This window comes from Dromiciops gliroides, chromosome 6, assembly GCF_019393635.1.
Source record: "Dromiciops gliroides isolate mDroGli1 chromosome 6, mDroGli1.pri, whole genome shotgun sequence".
Classification (NCBI taxonomy): Eukaryota; Metazoa; Chordata; class Mammalia; order Microbiotheria; family Microbiotheriidae; genus Dromiciops; species Dromiciops gliroides.
The window spans coordinates 249,152,316-249,167,585 of NC_057866.1; the positions used below are offsets into that span (position 1 = coordinate 249,152,316).

Here is a 15,270-nt window from a genome sequence, read left to right on the forward strand (position 1 = left end):
GACATGAAACTTTGTAGAGACGGAAGAGAAGAGAGCCCCAGGAAAGACTCTGTGGACACACATGGTTAGTGTACATGGCATGGATGAAGATCCAGCAAACAAAACTGTTACAGAAATCAGACAAGGGAGCAGCTAGGTGGAGCAGTGGATAAAGCACCAGCCCTGGATTCAGGAGGACCTGAGTTCAAATCCAGCCTCAGACACTTGACACTTGCTAGCTGTGTGACCCTGGGCAAGTCACTTAACCCCCATTGCCCCCCACACAAACAAAAAAAGAAATCACACAAGTTGGAGGAAAACTGGGAGAAAGAAGTGTCTTGAAAACCTAGAAAGAAGAGACTATAAAGGAGAAGATAAAATAATTGTCAAAAGCTACAAAAAGGTCAAGAAAAATGGGAATTAAGAAAAGGTTTTTAGATTTGGAAATTAAGAGATTATTAGTAACATTGGAGAGAGCAGATTCATTAGAATGATGAGTTTGGAAACTAGACTATAGAGAATTAAGAAGAAAGAGGAAAGGAAGTATATGTACCAATTGTAGACAGTCAGCCACAAAAGAGTGGAGAGCTTTGGGATGATAACTAGTGGGGAAGAATGGATCAAGTAAAGGTTTTTTTGAGGATGGGAAAGACAGAGGCACGTTTATAAGCAGTAGAGAAGCAAACAGTTGGCAGGAAAAGATTGAAAATAAGTGAGAGTGGGGAAAATTTGGAGAAGATGGCATGGAATGGCAAACAATATGAAATACACGGGAATCTACCTATCAAGACACACGCAGGAACTATATGAACACAGTTACCGTACACTTTTCACACAAATAAAGACATCTAAACAGTTGGAGAAACATTAATTGCTCACTAAATGCTAATACATTGCCAAAATAATAAAACTGACAATTCTACGTAAATTAATTTAATTATTTGGTGCCATACCAAACTACCAAAGAACTGTTTTATAGTGCAAGAAAAAAATAATAACAAAATTTGTCTAGAACAAATCATAAAGAATATAAAGGGAATCAACAAAAGAAATGCTATAAAAGCAACCCTGTGACATTACAACCAGGCAGGCAATATAGACCAGGCTCTTTTTTCCACACACAAGAAAGTTTAATTTTGGAAAAGCTTAGCAATAATCTTGAACCCTGTTTTTTTTTTTCACGTACTAGTAATGAAAGGTTCTATATATTCTTAATAGATGGTATTTATACACAGACCTTTGCAAATCTCATTCATGGAAATGGTCCTCAAGAAGACATTTTCATTAGGAACTTAATATACTTTAATTTGGGCAGTCACTAATAGAGGCTTCTCTTGGAATGAATTTGTAACACACATATGTCTGATGGTGATGATATTGGCAACCCCTGTGAATTTAAGATAGATTTGAAAAAACACTTGAATAAAATCCATGGAAATATTAGGCTGATTTCAGAAGGTTGCTCTCTTTATTACAATTCCTTCTTCATTCTGTTCTCTAGGGCACTGGTATATCAGACTATTGTTAGTGTCCATTCTTAGAGGAAACTTTCCTGAAAGATGCAGGAAGTTACCTTTCCTCTAAATGTTGAAGTCATCAGGCTCTTATCTATTTTCTGTATTCGGTTTTTGGTCAGCATGGTATAGAGGATGGAAAACCAACCTCAAAGACCGCATGACCTGGATTCAAATCCCACCTTTGACACAGACTGTGTTACCCTTGGCAAATCACATGATCTCTCTAAGTTGAAAAGAAGGTCTCTAGGGGGAGACCTATATAAATAGGGAGTTTCCTATAAAAATAAAATGATAAACCCAGTCCCCATCCTTGACCCTAGAGAGAGAATGTATATAAGCAAGGACAATTTCCGAAGAAAAAGCAACAAAACTGATGAAATGCTTGTGGAACTGCTACTGATCTGCATTGGTAGAGGAAATTTTCTTACTGGGAATTCCGTATACCAAGAAAATTATTACAGTTCAGTGAAGAAAGGAAGAAAGGAACGAGGGAGGGAGGGAGAGAGAGAGGGAGGAAAGAAGGAAATAGACTTCCTATCGGTTTCCAACTCTTTACCACCACAAAAAAAAAAAAGAGCTAAGAGGCCAGGTTTAAGGAAGAAAATGAAGTCTATTTTAGCCATTTTTCACCTCTTTGTGTCTCTAATACTAGCTTAATAAAGAGAGACAGAGACAGAAAAAGGAAAGGAAAGGAAAGGAAAGGAAAGGAAAGGAAAGGAAAGGAAAGGAAAGGAAAGGAAAGGAAAGGAAAGGAAAGGAAAGGAAAGGAAAGGAAAGGAAAGGAAAGGAAAGGAAAGGAAAGGAAAGGAAAGGAAAGGAAAGGAAAGGAAAGGAAAGGAAAGAAAGAGGAGGGAGAAAGGGAAGAAAAATAAAAAACAAGGAAGGAAATAAAGAGGGAAGAAAGGAAAGAAGGAATGAATGAATAAACAAAGGAACGAACAAATGATCATGAGAGGAACAAAACAACTTTTTAAAAAAATAGTAAAAGCTTTTCCTTGCTTAAAAAAATGTTTAATACCTTTTTTTCTTATCCTAGTAATTTCTGGATATAACTTTCTCTTTTCCCTTAGCAAGCAGAGTAGCCTTTTGGTGATGACAACAATATTCTAAGACCCTGCCCCAAGCAAGTTAGGCTAGTTTCTCTTTAAGGAAATTCTTTAAAAGATTAAAGCTAGCTTCGGGAGTTGAAACTCTTCCCTCAGGTTTCTGCCTGCAGACAGTGGCACAAGAATGGATCATGTATATCCTCGGGGAACATCCCTGGCTCTAAAGACTCTTCCCTATTATGGCTACATACAATGTTGTTGTTTTTTTCAATGTTAGATAGACTATGAACGCTTCCCTTTATTCCAGTCTGAATCCAAACTGACCTGCCGAATCCTATACCTGGCCTACAACACTCTCATTAAGCAAAAACAAAATAAGATAAAAAACAAACAAATAAAAACACTCCAAAATCAGTTAACTAAAACACATTGAACGTGGCTGATGGAATATTGAACTTTCTATTGTTTTTGAGTCATTTTTCAGTCATATCCCCTTTGGGGTTTTCTTGACAAAGGTACTGGGATGGTTTGTCGTTTCCTTCTCCAGCTCGTTTTACAGATGAGGAAACTGAGGCAAACAGGCTGAAGTGACTTGCCCCGGGTCACACAGCTAGGAAGTATCTGAGGGTCAGATTTGAACTCAGGAAGATAAGTCTTCCTGACTCCAGGTCCGGCGCTCTGTGTACGTACTATGGTGCCATCTCACTGCCCCAAACCTTTCATAGAATCTCCCAACTATACAACTGAACACAGTGCATAGCACAAAGTCAGTGCTTATTGAATGCTTATTGCCTGGCTAGACTCTCCAATGGAGGTAAGAGGGTATACTTACTTATCTCTTCTCCAAGACCAAGAAAAGTCATAATACTTGAATTGCATTCACCTTCATTTTGTTTCTCATTCTCATTGGCGGATTCACTGTATACATTATTTTACTGATTCTTCTTAATTTCCTTTGTATCAGCTCATACAAATCATCCTGTGTTTCTTTGAATTCTTCATACTTATCAATTTCTTACAGAACAATAATATTCCATTTCATTTAGATAACAGAATTTGTTTAGTCATTCCCCAATTGATGGAAGCCCATTTTGTTTTATAGTTCTTGCTACCACCAAAAAGTGTTGATATGAATATATAACTATATATTCTGAGCTTCACTTCCTTAGAGTATAGGGTCAGCATGTCTTAGGTCAAAGAACATTTAGTGACCGGCCTTTCCTAGTTGTTTTCCAAAATGGTTGGACCAATTCATAGTTCCACTAACAGCATATACATATGCCTACCTGTCTTACCAGCAGTTCAGGATTCTCATGTGGCAGTTTTTGCAGTAAATAACCAAGGATGTGATTCACCTGAATCCCTCAAAGGCAGCTACGTGCTCCTTATTGTTTCTTTACTTATCCCAATATCAATTCACCATTAGCCTGAGTGTTCACATTACTTTATGATTCTTTCTACACCATGCTTTTGTGCCACTACCTTCCCTACTTTATTCTTTTGCACAAGGGAGCAAAGGTGGCAAGAGATTATGGAACCAGATCCTGGAAAAAGGAGAATACTGCAGCACTGACACTAAACCAGGAGAAGGGATTTTGGAAACAGAACAAGGAGCAGAAATTATGTGTGTGGCAATATCACCCTGACCACTGGAGCAGGAAACCAGGTAAGACAGGCCAGGACCATACAAGATCACTTAAAGTTCAACCAAATGTTCTGTCTTGCCCTAACACAAAGTCACAATCTTCCTGTTAGGCTGTAAGAATGAATAAACAAAAACACTTTCTATTATAACTCCAGGGATTCCCAAAACACAAGCCCAGAAGAAGAGAATAACTCCAAAATACATACAAGCAAAGTCTCAAAGAAAATCATAGCTTAGTCATAACAAAAGTTACAATCCAAGAATAGTTTTTTAAGAGTTTAAATGCTACTACATATTAAATGATAGTGCTAGAAGAAAGAATTAGAAAATAAATAAGAACTGTGGAGGAGAAACTTGAAAATAAAATTAATAACTTAGTCATTCACTGACACTAAGTCAATAAGTGTTTATTAAGCTCTTACTAATGTGGTATGCAGGGAAAGCTAGATGTCTTAGTGGATAGAGCCCTGAACCTGGAGTCAGGAAGACCTGAGTTCAAATCCAGCCTCAGACACTTCCTAGCTGTGTGACTCTGGGCAAGTCACTTAACCTCTGTTTGCCTTTAAAGAAGGTAATAGCAAACTACTCCAGGATCTTTGCCAAGAAAACTCCATGGACCATTCCACAGGGTCATGAAGAGTTGACTTATTTTGTGTGTGTGTGTGTGTGTGTGTGTGTGTGGCAATTGGGGTTAAGTGACTTGCCTAGGGTCACACAGCTATTAAGTGTCAAGTGTCTGAGACTGGATTTGAACTCAGGTCCTCCTGACTCCAGGGCCAGTGCTCTATCCACTGTGCCACCTAGCTGCTCCATCTTACTTTTTTTGATGGGGCAATGAGGGTTAAGTGACTTGCCCAGGGTCACACTGCTAGTAAGTGTCAAGTGTCCGAGGCCAGATTTGAACTCAAGTCCTTCTGAATCCAGGGCCTGTGCTTTATGCACTGCGCCACCTAAGTGCCCCCAACTTACTTTTAATAAAATTAAAAGACACTTGTTCCTTGGAAGGAAAGGTGTAGCAAATCTGGACAGCATGCTACAAAGCAGAGATATCACATTTAGGACAAAGATCTGTATAACCAAAGCCATGGTTTTTCCAGTAGTAATGTATGGCTGTGATAGTTGGACTATTTGGAAAGCTAAGTGCTGCAGAATCATTACTTTTGAATTATGGTGTAGGAGAAGACTTTTGAGAACCCCTTGAATGATCAAATCAAACAATACTTAAATAAATTAATCCAAACTTTTCACTGGAAGGTCAAATATTGAATTGGACGCTTGGATACATTGACCATATAATGGGAAGATAAGACTTATTGGAAAAGATTTAAGGCAAAAGGAAAAGAGAATGGCAGAGGATAATATTAATAGTGTCATGGGAACAATGAACATTAACTTGGACAGACTTTTCAAAATAGTAGAGGATAAAAAATAAATTAAAATTAATTTTTGTTGGTTTTTGCAGGGCAATGAGGGTTAAGTGACTTGCCCAAGGTCACACAGCTAGTAAGTGTCAAGTGTCTGAGGCTGGATTTGAACTCAGGTCCTTCTGAATCCAGGGCCAGTGCTTTGTACACTGTGCCACCTAGCTGCCCCCCAAATTAAAACTTTTTAGAAAGAAATAGTAGAGGATAGAAGGGCTTGGTGTGCTTTCGTCCATTAGGTCACAAAGAGTCAGACACAATTACAAGAGTCTGAACAGCCAAAAAATAAAGGACAGATTAATACTAAGCAAAACAAACTTTAAGGATAGGCAAATGTATTTAGAGGTTTTTTATGGTATCAAAGAATGGAATTGTGAGGAGGGGGTACCCATAAGTTAGGGAATGATTGAACAAGTTGTGGTACATAAATGCGATGAAATACTATTGTGCTATAAGAAACGATGGAGATGGTTTCAGAGAAACCTGGGAAAAGTTCCAATCCTTGAGGCTAGTATTAACACTTAAAAGAATTTCATTAAAGGGGGCAGCTAGGTGGTGCAGTGGATAGAGCACCAGCCCTACATTCAGGAGTACCTGAGTTCAAATCCAGCCTCAGACACTTGACACTTCTTACTAGCTGTGTGACCCTGGGCAAGTCACTTAACCCCCATTGCCCCACCAAAAAAATAAATAAATAAAATAATTTCATTAAAAAAAAAAAAACCTAGCCTAACTTGCTTGGGCTAGGGTCTTAAGAATTGTTATCATCACAAAAGGGCCACTCTGCTCACCAAGGTAAAAGAGAAACTTATATCCAGAAATAACTAGGCTGAAAAAAAAAGACAAAAGGTATTAGTTTTTTAGCAAGGAAAAATATTTACAAGTTTTTTTTAAAAGTTGTTGCATTCCTCTCATGACTTTCTTTTTTCCTACTTTCCATCCTTCCTTCTTGCTTTCCTTCCATCCCCCTCCCTCTTTCTCTCTTTTCTTTCTCCCCTCCCTGTTTCCTTTATTCCTTTTGTATTCTTCTTCCCTTTCTCCCTCCATCCCTCCTTCCTTCTCCCTCTCTTTTCTTCCTTTCTTCCTTCCTTTTCTTTCTCTGTTTCTGTCTCTCTTTAACAAACTGTTATCAGGGAAACAGGCATAGAGATGAAAATGACTAAAACAGAATTGATTTTCTTCAAGTTGTCTTACTTCCTTTTGAACAGGAATATTTCCAATCCGGTTAAATCCTGAGTCTGGCTTTGGCACCCTGTAAATGAAGTAGAACTTTGCCAGAAACTTAACTAGGACTCTTAACTGAACTCAAACAGAACTAAGGATGCTTTATCCTGCTATACATGTGTTTACTCATTCTATGCCCTTAGGCTTGGGCCTGCAGTACCAGTTTTGCTGTTATAACCATGTTCCTGCTTCTTCCTCTCATAGGAAACTTCTGTTATCAGGGCAGGTGAGCAGAGGAAGTTTGTCATTGTAGTACTGAATCTATTAGTTATTAGATTAATAGTAAGATATGAATTACTTGGGGGGGGGCAGCTAGGTGGCGCAGTGGATAAAGCACCAGCCCTAGATTCAGGAAGACCTGACTTCAAATCCAGACGCAGACATTTGATGCTTACTAGCTGTGTGACCTGGAGCAAGTCACTTAACCCTCATTGCCCTGCAAAAAAAAAAAAAATTACTCAGGTAAGAAAGATTTTATTGTTTTCAATCTAAACTTGTTCAATGGACTAAGCTAGAGTTAATACTTATACTGGTCATATGTATAAGATTAAGTTTTATGAAGTATCTCATTCTTTCTGAAAATGGGAACAATTAGACAAAGACAAAGTAAAGAAGCTTGTGAAACAAAGATACAAATCCGTTCATGTGTGAGGTCAGAGTCAGGAACCTCTTCTGTTTTTGTTTTAAGGAATAGAAGTTCAGTGCAATCAGTCATCTTATTGGAGAGTGACTTATATGAACTATCTTGTGTTACCTTAATGCATGCCAACTACTCAAGAGTCACCTTAAAGATGATGCCATTGAGAGCAGTGGTCTATGTTTATAGCCATTTGAACATGGTTAATGACTGAATATGTTTGACTATAGACAACTCATTTCATATGAACTGTTGTCCGTATACAATTTGGGATTATCATATTTACATGTGCCATCCCAAATCTTTTGTTGTTTGTTATTAAACATCTTAAAGCAAACTCATTTGTGTAATGTTGAAGCTAGGGAAGAAAAGCATCTACTTACTGTGAGTACTGATAGCATTCATGTTGGGGAATAGATCCTTAAAGTTTCTCCTGTTCCTAAGGGGGAAATTAGCAAGTGTGGAAAATTTTGAGAAAGCAACAAGATCAGATATATGTCAACCATAAATGACTATGTATGTATGTGTATATGTATGTAACATATACATATATACACACTTGAACATATATGGCCTTGTGCATGCTATGATAATAAGTTCCAAAAACTGGATTCAGGATTGTACATGTAAAATTGCACTGATAATTATAAAGAAGAGAGATAGAAATGGCAAGTGGTATGTGATATCTGACGTTCTCTGAACTGTGGGTCGCTAAATTGGTGTTCTTCTTATAAGCTCTGTTGTCAATAGGATTAGAATCACAAGGTTTGAGTTCATTTTCACCATATGACCTAGCTTTTGGAAGAAGCAAATTAGGAGAGCATATTAAACTGTATTGAATTCTGTTAATGACAGATTTTAGTGGAATCACCTAGGATTCTGTTGGTAATTTGGATGGAGCCAGTCTCTTTCTGCTGGAAAGAGACCCCTCCAGAAGATGTTTGCAGGGACCAGACAACTGCATGGGACATCCAGACTCAAGAGGAAATGTGATTAACTGAGCATTGGGAGTGGGCTACCAGGTTACAAGGAGCATGGCTGTTATTTGATATTGATGATCATTATTGTATTACTTTGGTCTTTTGTTTCCTGGTATTTATGTTTACTGAGTTTTCCTAGTGACCTTGCTCATATGTATATCTCCCCTGTAAAATTCAACCATGGGGTGTCCTCTAAGTGGCTTGACCTGTAACGTGCCTTAGTTTACATGTAGGTCCTATTTAATAAGGTTCGTCTCCTTGGGAGATACATGTGTATCTAAGTTTAGTCAACTTTATGACATTGATGGAAACATGGGGTTGTGATTTGTGATCCATAGGATACGTGTTTCCTGTTTTGAGTTTAAGTCCCCTAGTCTACAGCCATTAATGCTTACTCAAATTGATTTGACTGCAGCAACAGAGATTATGTTAATGCAGTTGGGCATAAAGGTACAATATAGGACTAAATGTGATTCTGAACCATATACATTTTGTTTTGTTGTTCAGTCATTTCCATTTATATTGTTAGCACGAAATGGGGGAATGAATAAAAGTTATATTGACTTAGGCAGCTAGGTGGCATAGTGGATAAAGTGCCAGCCCTGGATTCAGGAGGACCTGAGTTCAAATCCAGCCTCAGACACTTGAGACTTACTAGCTGTGTGACCCAGGGCAAGTCACTTGACCCTCATTGTCCCACAAAAAAATAAAATAAAATAAAGTTTTTATGTTGACTCTGTGACCCATTATTCCCAGGCCTGCTTGTCCGTTGGTGCTGGGAAGAGGCATTACCTGGTCCCCTGATATATGTCACATAGTCGTCACCTCCCTACCTGTCTGTACCTAGAAATTGTCACATACTTGCTACCTTGAGGAGGAACTAAGATTCAAGTGTCCTACCTCTTTTGCTGACATGGACCTATGTGAATTGTCTTTATCTCATTAAAGAAAAGTTGCCAATAAAAGCTGGTCCCACCTTGACACCATCTCTGATCTCCAGAGATCAGCCCGTCATTGTCTTGTCACCTTGATGTTCTTATGATAAACTCCTTCAATTTGCCTCATTTCATGAGGGTAAAAGCCCAAATAAATAATTTTCCTTTCACCGGCACCAGACGGTGGAGACACTGAAGAATTCCTTTCTCTCTCTCCAGCGTTCCCTAGTCTCATTCTCAATAGCGGCCTTCCATTCTTCCTCCTCAACATTCGCATTTTGTTTCTATGTAGAACAAGTCAGAAAAGGAGTTAAACTTAATCCAAAAATTTCAAATTTTTCATCTGGGAAAAGAGGTAGTAGTTTTCCTTCTCTGTGTTTAGTTACATATTAACAAAACTACCATTAGTTTCCTTTTTTTCTCTTGGTATACTGTGAAGCAAAGAAGCTCTTTGGAGAGTTTTTTCAAATGTTTAGCCATAAAAGTGGTTTTGTAGATGTCAATAGAAAAAAATATTCAGACCTGTCTCCAGCTGAATTATACAAACACATGATCACATAGGATTTAGCTACCAAAAGGTACATCAGGATTCTGGGGGCAAGGAAAATGAGGCCCACACGGGTTAAGTGACTTGTCTAAGGTCATATTAGTAAAAAGTCGATGAGACAGCAACCAAAAGTTCAGATTGGGAAAATACTAAAAAGACATAAACCACATTGGTTGCAATATTTGCACTTCTCATTCATGCCCCCTTTATTGAGCATCAACTGTGTTTGTAAATCAATGGGTGGATTTTTATAAAACTGGCAGTAAAAAGAGAATCTCTTGGTCTCAAAGAAACAGAGGCTGTAGCCAGATGTCTTTATTTAGCAGTTTGTTTCTAGTTGTCTCCTGAGTCATGCATATCAGAAGAAGCTAGGGAAAGTGGGACTTGAACCATTTCCTGAAAGGTAACCACAAGGCACACTTTGTAATCACCTGAGGTCATGCTGGGATGTAGGCTTCAGCATGGAGCAACAAACCAGAGAAAAGGCTAAGCAAGGTTCTGAGAAAAGGAGCATGGAAAATGAATGCCTGGCTTACATTTGAACAGAAATTCCTACTATCGGAGATGAAGAGAAAATACTCATGTCAACAAATAAAGGTTTCTTTAATTTTGAGCTACATATGTTAGATTATTTAGAGTAGCTTAGCAATAGTGACTTGCCTATCAATAAATCAACAAGAATTTTTTATTATTATGTGCTAGATACTAGAGATAAAAAGAAAAAAAAACTCCTCCCTGCTCTCAAAGAATTATAAACTACAGGGGAAACAACATAAAAAGTAGTATGTCGTACATCAGACAGGACCTGGAGATGGATTTGAATACTATCTCCGACCAAGTTGGGTGACCTTGGACAAATCACATAACCTCCCTCAGCCTCAAGTTTTCTCATCTGTAAAATGGAGGTATAAATGAAGCACCTATTTTATAGGGTTGTTGTGAGCCTTTAAAAATGGAAGTAGTAAGAAACTGTATCCCAGGAGAATGTAAACTGCTTAAAGATAAGGACTATGGCATTTCTTACCAGAAGGAGACTTGGTCAAGAAATCCAAGGCCATAGAGGAATGACTTCTGTTTTCCTCACTATTACCCATTGGATAGGAGATGAAAGATAAAAATTAATTAAGGATGTAGATAGCTTCCTTCTTCATATGTCCTTTAAGGTTAATTTGGATATTTACAATAGTCAAAATGACTTATTTGCTCAAAGCTTGGTCTATTGCTGTTACTGTATACAATATTCTGCTCATTTCACTCTTCAGTGTTTCATGCAAGTCTTTCTATGTTTTTCTAAGATCATGGTTTTTCCCTCTCATCTTTGTAAAAAAAAGTTATTATAAGGGTTGGCTCTTTGGGAAATGAAGGGGAAAAGACAGAGGGAAATATTTGTAATATAAAAACAAAATATATCAATAAAAGTCTATTTTTTTAAAAAGAGGTGCCCATCAATTGGGAAATAGTTAAGAATGACTAAACAAATTCTATATAAATGTAATGGAATATTGCTGTGGTTGTAGGCAGTGATGAACATAGTAATATAGAGAAGCACAGAAAGACTCCTGTGAACTATTATAAAGTGAAGCAAGCAGAGCCAAGAAAACGATGATTACAACAATGTATAGGGAAAGAACAAGCACACAAAAAAGACCAAGTTTGACTGCTAGGTACAGATAGGATACCTCCCTTCCCAACCCCACTTCTATTCCTTTGTAGAGTGTCCATGAGGGTGGAATATTGCTTACAACAGATTTTTTAAATATATTGGTTGATTTCACTGGTTCCCCCCCTTCTTTATGAGAAAAATTATTTATTATAAGGATTGGCTCTTTGGGAAACGAAGAGGGAAAAACATAAAGGGAAATGTTAGTGATATAAAAACAAAATATATCAATAAAATCTATTTTTTTAAAAAAGAAGGTATCTACCTGTGGAGAAATTCAGGGACAAGAAGAGAGAGACAAGATATAAAGTTTTTAAATAAAGCTCAATGGAGGGAGAAATAGAAGTGCTTTTGTTACTAAAATATTACTACAGACCACCTGGGCATAAGGAGAAAAGAGATGAGGAATTTGAGAAATAGGATCACAAACCTAACATAGAAGCATTTAGTGAATTCTTTCTATGCCAAAAGCAGAATATCTGATAATTTCTTGACTTGTCTTAATGATAATTTCATCCTTCTAAAAGTAGAGGAGCCTTAACAAGAAGAAATTCTATTCTGAGTCTCACTGGAAGTGGGATAGAGTGGGAGGGAGGGAGAATGTTCTACCAGAGTTTGTGATAGAGAATTTAGAGGAAAGGAAATCACCTGTAAGTCAGACCTAATGTGTGCCTAAAGGCAATGATGGAGTCAAGGATATCCACCCCCTTCTCTCTCCCAAATACTTTGTATTTGTCAGGTGTTCATTTTGCATTTACTTCTAGGGTTCCACATTGTTCTTCCCATTAGCATGTGAAGTCCTCGAGGGAAGGAAATGTTTAGTTTTTGACTGTGTGTTCTCAGGTCCTAGCACAGGACCTGGCGCATAATAGGGGCTTTAAAAATTATTTGTTGATTGATCGATAGGAGCGACTTTATTGTCTCAGAAAGGATTTTGCTTCTAAGTCTAATTCCCCAGAGTATCACAAATCATTTTTCTCAGTCTGTGTTTTAATATAAACTGAAATCAGTTATCAAAGCCAAATGATTTTTTTTCTTTGAAAGATATGATACTGTATTTGGGAAATGGCATTGAAGGACCCTACAACTTACCTTTCGAGTCACATCTAGCACTGCTCCTCTCCATGCACTCAGAGTTCTAGCCATATTGGATAACTGACTTACAGGCTGTTTTTTGGTGTCATATTTCCTCTTTACATCCTTACATTTAATGCTCTAGACACATTCAAAATTATTCTCTTTTTTTCAAAGTCCAAAGTTTGTCACCTGTGTTATTACCCCAGCTGAAACTGATTCCTCTCTCTTCCAATTAACCTAAGGCACTTTATCTGGCCCTCTCTTTTGCCCTTCTCACACTCAAACCTGTATTAGAATTACTTATGTACTGTAAGGGGCTAAAATTCTAGCTATGATGTCTAAAATCTAATGTGTGGTCACCTTAAATTAGAAGCTTTAGCACCAGTCTTTGGGCATTAAGCATTTAGTAAAGTATACCAGGTATTCACGTGGAGTTCAGAAAGTTAAGAAAAGGCCTATCTAGCCTAGAGTTCCAGCCTGGTCTGGCTCTTCCTCAAGTCCTCCACCACAAGCCTTTTTCAATCATGAACTCCTCTCAAACTGAGTGTGTGGAAGCTTTTTATAGGTCTGGAGCAGAGGCGGTCCTTACACACTGCTTCAAGCTGATTGGCTTGCGTCATCCAAATCCATTGGTTCACTGGACTTGAAGGTGGTCTCGAGTTGAGTTCAAAGTCCTTGGCTTCTGAGAACAATACTTCTTTAAGGGCCAGCCAGGCGAGGTTACAATCTAATTAACTTGAAGTAGGCTAATCAGCAAAGTCAGTCACTCTCATTTAATTCAATCAGTTTAGATTAATCTCCAGGTGAGCCTTTGAGTATCTGTCAAACCCCATTATTTTCTCACAGTACATACCATATATCTACTGGTGTGTAGATTGTAATCTCTTTGAAAGAAGAGAATAAGTCATTTTTCATCTCTAACCAGTACAGTATCTTGCATATAGTAGGTAGTTACTTACTGTAAATGTTTGGTGAAATGAATTTAATCTAAAATAACTATAGCTGCTGTGTCTTATAAGTGTCTTACTAAATCTTTATAGCCAGAGTTAATGTGTGCCAAGTTGGGAATTCTAGAACTACAACTCTTTATAGTTGGAGTTAATGTGTGGTATAAAATTCTAGAACAACTAATTCTAATTGTAGAATTAGCTACAACTAGCTATTTTACCCATAGATTGCTACAGTTTGCTCAAACAAGGTAAACTCATGAGAAACTGATTTGTAAGTAGGAATGCTAATGAAAGAATTCCATTAAACATAAAAAAGTTACCCTCCCTGGTGGGTCAATTAAGGAGACAAGATTACAGATTATAAATGTACTTTATGGAGACTTCTAATTAAGATGAAGCAGAGTTCTCTCATATACACTCCAAATACTCTCCAAATATACAAAAAAAATCTGGTTCTCCCCACTCTAGGGATACAGTTTTTAGTGGAAAATCAAGTTTGGTGTAAATATAAAAGGAAGAAAGGGTTTTTTAAAAAACATATTGAACAATGGAGAAATATGAATGTAAAGAAACACAGTTTCAAGGACATTTAAGAGATGTCAGCCTTCACAGTTGTAAAGTATTAATATGACACAACTAGACGGACTATAACTGTTATGGCTAAAGAGAGCAATACTTAAGGGAAAAAAAGAGAAGTCTTATAAGTGTATGAAGACTAAGGTGTGATTTTTAAAAAGATTTTGCAGGGAAAATCTGGGGAGCTATATTCTTTTTAAATGAAAGATGAGTCACTCAAAGTCAAGAGACTCACTTAAGCCACTAAAATGTATATGATCTGAGCACAGGAACTTGTGAAAAGAATCTGACATAGGAATTTGAGAAAAATGAAACGAACTGAAAAACTGTTCTGTAGGATCTGTGGTAATTAGAAGTAGTTAGGGCAAGGGCAGCTAGGTGGCACAGTGGATAAAGCACCAGCCCTGGATTCAGGAGTTCCTGAGTTCAAATCCGGCCTCAGACACTTAATAGCTGTGTGACCCTGGGCAAGTCACTTAACTAAGTTTGCTTCACTTTTCTTACCTATAAAATGAACAGGAGAAGGAAAATGGCATACCACTCCAGTGTCTTTGCCAAGAAAACTCCAAATGGGGTCAGGAAGAGTTGGACATGACTGAATGACAACAAGAGTCAGAAAGAGATGATTATTCTCATAAGATCCTGTTGCTCTCTGTAGGCACTTCTCATTTAAGAAGGAAAAATAAAAGGAATTTTATAGTTGCTTTGGTTTCCTGGAATTAGTTAGGTTTGTTTGCCTGGTTTAAAGAGTCAACTTGAGCTGTGTTGCTGTAAGCTCTGTGCTAATTGGTCAACGAAGCATCTGGAGCCAAGGAGAGGATTTGCAAAGCTGAAAAGTGATGAGGACCAACAGTCAAACAATAAGTGGAGAAACCGTTTTCTGTGATGTTCTGTGGGATTCTGTGTGGTTCCTTAAATGGGCCAATATGATTGAAGCCTATGGTTAGAGTTGTAAGTTACCCCAAGATCACGGGTTTTCCTCCCTCCTATACTTTCCGGCCTGTTTCCTTTTTAGTATATGCTCACTCTTTACAATAGAATTAAGTAAATTGCTGGGTTTATCTATACGTTCTAGT

The 15,270-nt window shown here is 37.7% G+C and overlaps 1 protein-coding gene across 1 annotated transcript in view; it reads right to left on the minus strand.

Annotated features, from left to right (window-relative positions):
• LOC122732267 (dentin sialophosphoprotein) overlaps positions 1–12,737 on the minus strand; it is a 29,200-nt gene extending 16,463 nt beyond the window's left edge. The window contains exons 1-2 of the mRNA XM_043972350.1: positions 12,684–12,737; positions 9,562–9,668 (exon numbers count right to left, since the gene is read on the minus strand). Of these exons, the coding sequence (XP_043828285.1) occupies positions 9,562–9,668; positions 12,684–12,737 (161 nt within the window). The remainder of the gene's footprint in view (positions 1–9,561; positions 9,669–12,683) is intronic.
• Positions 12,738–15,270: the final 2,533 nt, after the last annotated feature.